Genomic DNA, 2,556 nt, shown 5'->3' on the forward strand with positions numbered 1-2,556 from the left:
ACAAATAAAAAACCCAGTGATGATTAAATACCACCTAAAGAAGGCTCTATTTGTGTGAAGAAAACACAAAGGACAACAATTTCATATAGGTACAGTGTTGCATTAATGTGTAATTGTCATTCAAAATGTGAGAGCACTGAAAGCTGAAAATTGGCCTGGTTAGGAAGGGAGTACACTTGCCCAGTGGATAAGTGGTTAAAAAACAGGATAAGGTGGGTATAAAGTCTAGAGCCAAAATGCATAATTCCTGGTTTGTGTAATGGTGGCTATACACACTTCAGTAAATGATCGATTTATTTCCCAATTGTTCTCTTCTGTTAAGAATAATCAATCTTTAGTCCACAATCCACTCGATCTATATCACACACAAGCAAAGGGCCGTACACACTTGACGAAAATCGGATGAAATATCCTCAGATTTTTCTCTCTCATGTTCGCGTTCACAACTGTTTTTAGTTGACAGTGCATAAATGTTCACGAAATTTCTCGCCTGATTTTTTTTTTTTGTTGACGTTTGTTCGTAGAGTGTGATGTACAATGATCTTGGAAGATGGAGATCGAAACATCCGAGACCCTTGCTATACTTGGTCTTGGAGTCCTGGCTATCCAAAGGCAGCAGAAAAGGAAGATGAAGAGGAGGAGAGCATGGTGCAAGAGGTGGCTGCTGACCCGTGACCAGTTCTCTCATATGTCACTACTGAGGGAATTGAAAGAGAACAATCCTGATGACTTCAGGAACTATTTACGGATGACTGTTGAGTGCTTCCAAGTACTCCTGAGTGCAGTGCGGCCATACATCCAAAAGCAGAACACCATTCTGCGGAAGGCTATCACTGCAGAACAACGATTAATTGCCACCTTGCGTTACCTGGCCACGGGCAGAAGCTTACAGGATCTAAAGTTCATGACAGGCATCTCTCCGCAAGCCCTTGGAGTTATAATACCTGAAACCTGTAATGCCATCATCCAAGTCCTCCAGGAAGAATACATAAAGGTATATATACATGTATTTTAAACTAAATTGATAATTGTTGAGTATGCCTGTTCAATTTGAAAAAACCTAAAAACATATATATTGATCTTAAAAATGTTTATATTTTTTGTTTTTGGTATGTTATCAGTTCCCTACAACTGCAGAGGATTGGAAGGAGATCGGAGTCCGATTTAACCAGCAGTGGAACTTTCCGAATTGTGGAGGAGCTGTGGACTGTAAACATGTTCGAATTAGCCCTCCCCCAAAATCGGGTTCCTATTATTATAACTACAAGGGCTTTTTTAGTATAATTTTGAGGGCTGTGGTAAATGCCAACTATGAATTTATATATCTGGACATCGGGAAGAACGGTCGTAATTCGGATGCCGGGGTTACTGATCAGACCAAATTTTATAAAAGGTTGATGAACGGAACCCTAAATTTGCCTGCACCTGAGGATAACATTGAAAAATTGAATTTCGTTTTCGTGGCAGATGACGCCTTTGCACTCTCAGAAAATGTATTAAAACCATTCCCTATGCGCAATCTCACACGAGAACAGCGAATATTCAATTATCGACTGTCTCGGGCTAGGCATGTAGTGGAGAACACCTTTGGAATAATGGCAAATCGGTTTCGGATTTTCCTGACTACCATCAACCTGGCCATATACAAAGTGAACAAACTTGTTCTGTGTTGCTGTATTCTACATAACTTTCTTCGGAGGCATGCAGCTAAATACATTTCTGCGCATCAATTTGATGAGGATTCAGCAAGGGCAGGGAACACATCTGGCGAACAGGAGCATAAACATCTGGATGTCATAACACCCATTGGCATGGGCCATTCTGGACTAGCCACTCAGAGCGCTAGACAAAACAGGCTAAACTACATAAATAATTTCAATGGGGTTGGTGCAGTGGAGTGGCAAAATGACATGTGACTTGTTTTTCATGTTATATGCCTGTTGCATCACATAGTTTGTTTTACATTTCATTTCATATTTCTCCTTGTTCAGAGTGTTATATTTTAATAATAAATATTTTTGTATATTGATACACACGTCATGATTCTCTTGTCTTCTATATTTGCATCTAGACATATCAATTCATTGATCAGTTAACATAAGCCTATTGACTACTATAAAAGACCATATCTGATGTTCGAATAATTAGACAGAAACTGTACTTCCAGTAACAGAAAATTATACTTTATTGCCACATTTTTACATAACAAAAAACGTAGTATAATGATAAAGTGTGCATAATTTCCCTGGTGCAAATTGTTTTATTGTTTTGTTAACATTTTCAAACATTAAAGTGCCTACAAAGTACTATATAGTACAGTAACGTTGTGCAATGTCATCTTGAATTCACCTCTAATATTAGAAGAAAAGTGAACACTTTTTATTAGGCAAACAATGTCATTTTTACATAATTACAGTACGTAGGAGTGTCATTGTCTTCCATCTTGATTCCAGGTGAGGAGATAGTTGCACAATATAAATTAACCTTACTTTTACTAAGATTAATGAAATGTACTAACAGAGGGGGATGGGAGGGTTAAGGGAAGGGGATGTACTG

General features: G+C 38.2%; 1 protein-coding gene across 1 annotated transcript; it reads left to right on the plus strand.

The window, feature by feature from the left end:
- Positions 1-550: 550 nt before the first annotated feature.
- LOC309548036 (putative nuclease HARBI1) lies at positions 551-1,916 on the plus strand (the record flags this gene model as incomplete). The annotated part of the gene is made up of 2 exons (XM_082248010.1): positions 551-994; positions 1,122-1,916. The coding sequence occupies 2 exons, from the start codon at positions 551-553 to the stop codon at positions 1,914-1,916; spliced, it is 1,239 nt and encodes a 412-aa protein (XP_082104136.1).
- Positions 1,917-2,556: the final 640 nt, after the last annotated feature.

The sequence above is a fragment of the Pelophylax lessonae genome (genome assembly GCF_965119305.1).
Source record: "Pelophylax lessonae genome assembly, chromosome: 2".
Taxonomy (NCBI): domain Eukaryota; kingdom Metazoa; phylum Chordata; class Amphibia; order Anura; family Ranidae; genus Pelophylax; species Pelophylax lessonae.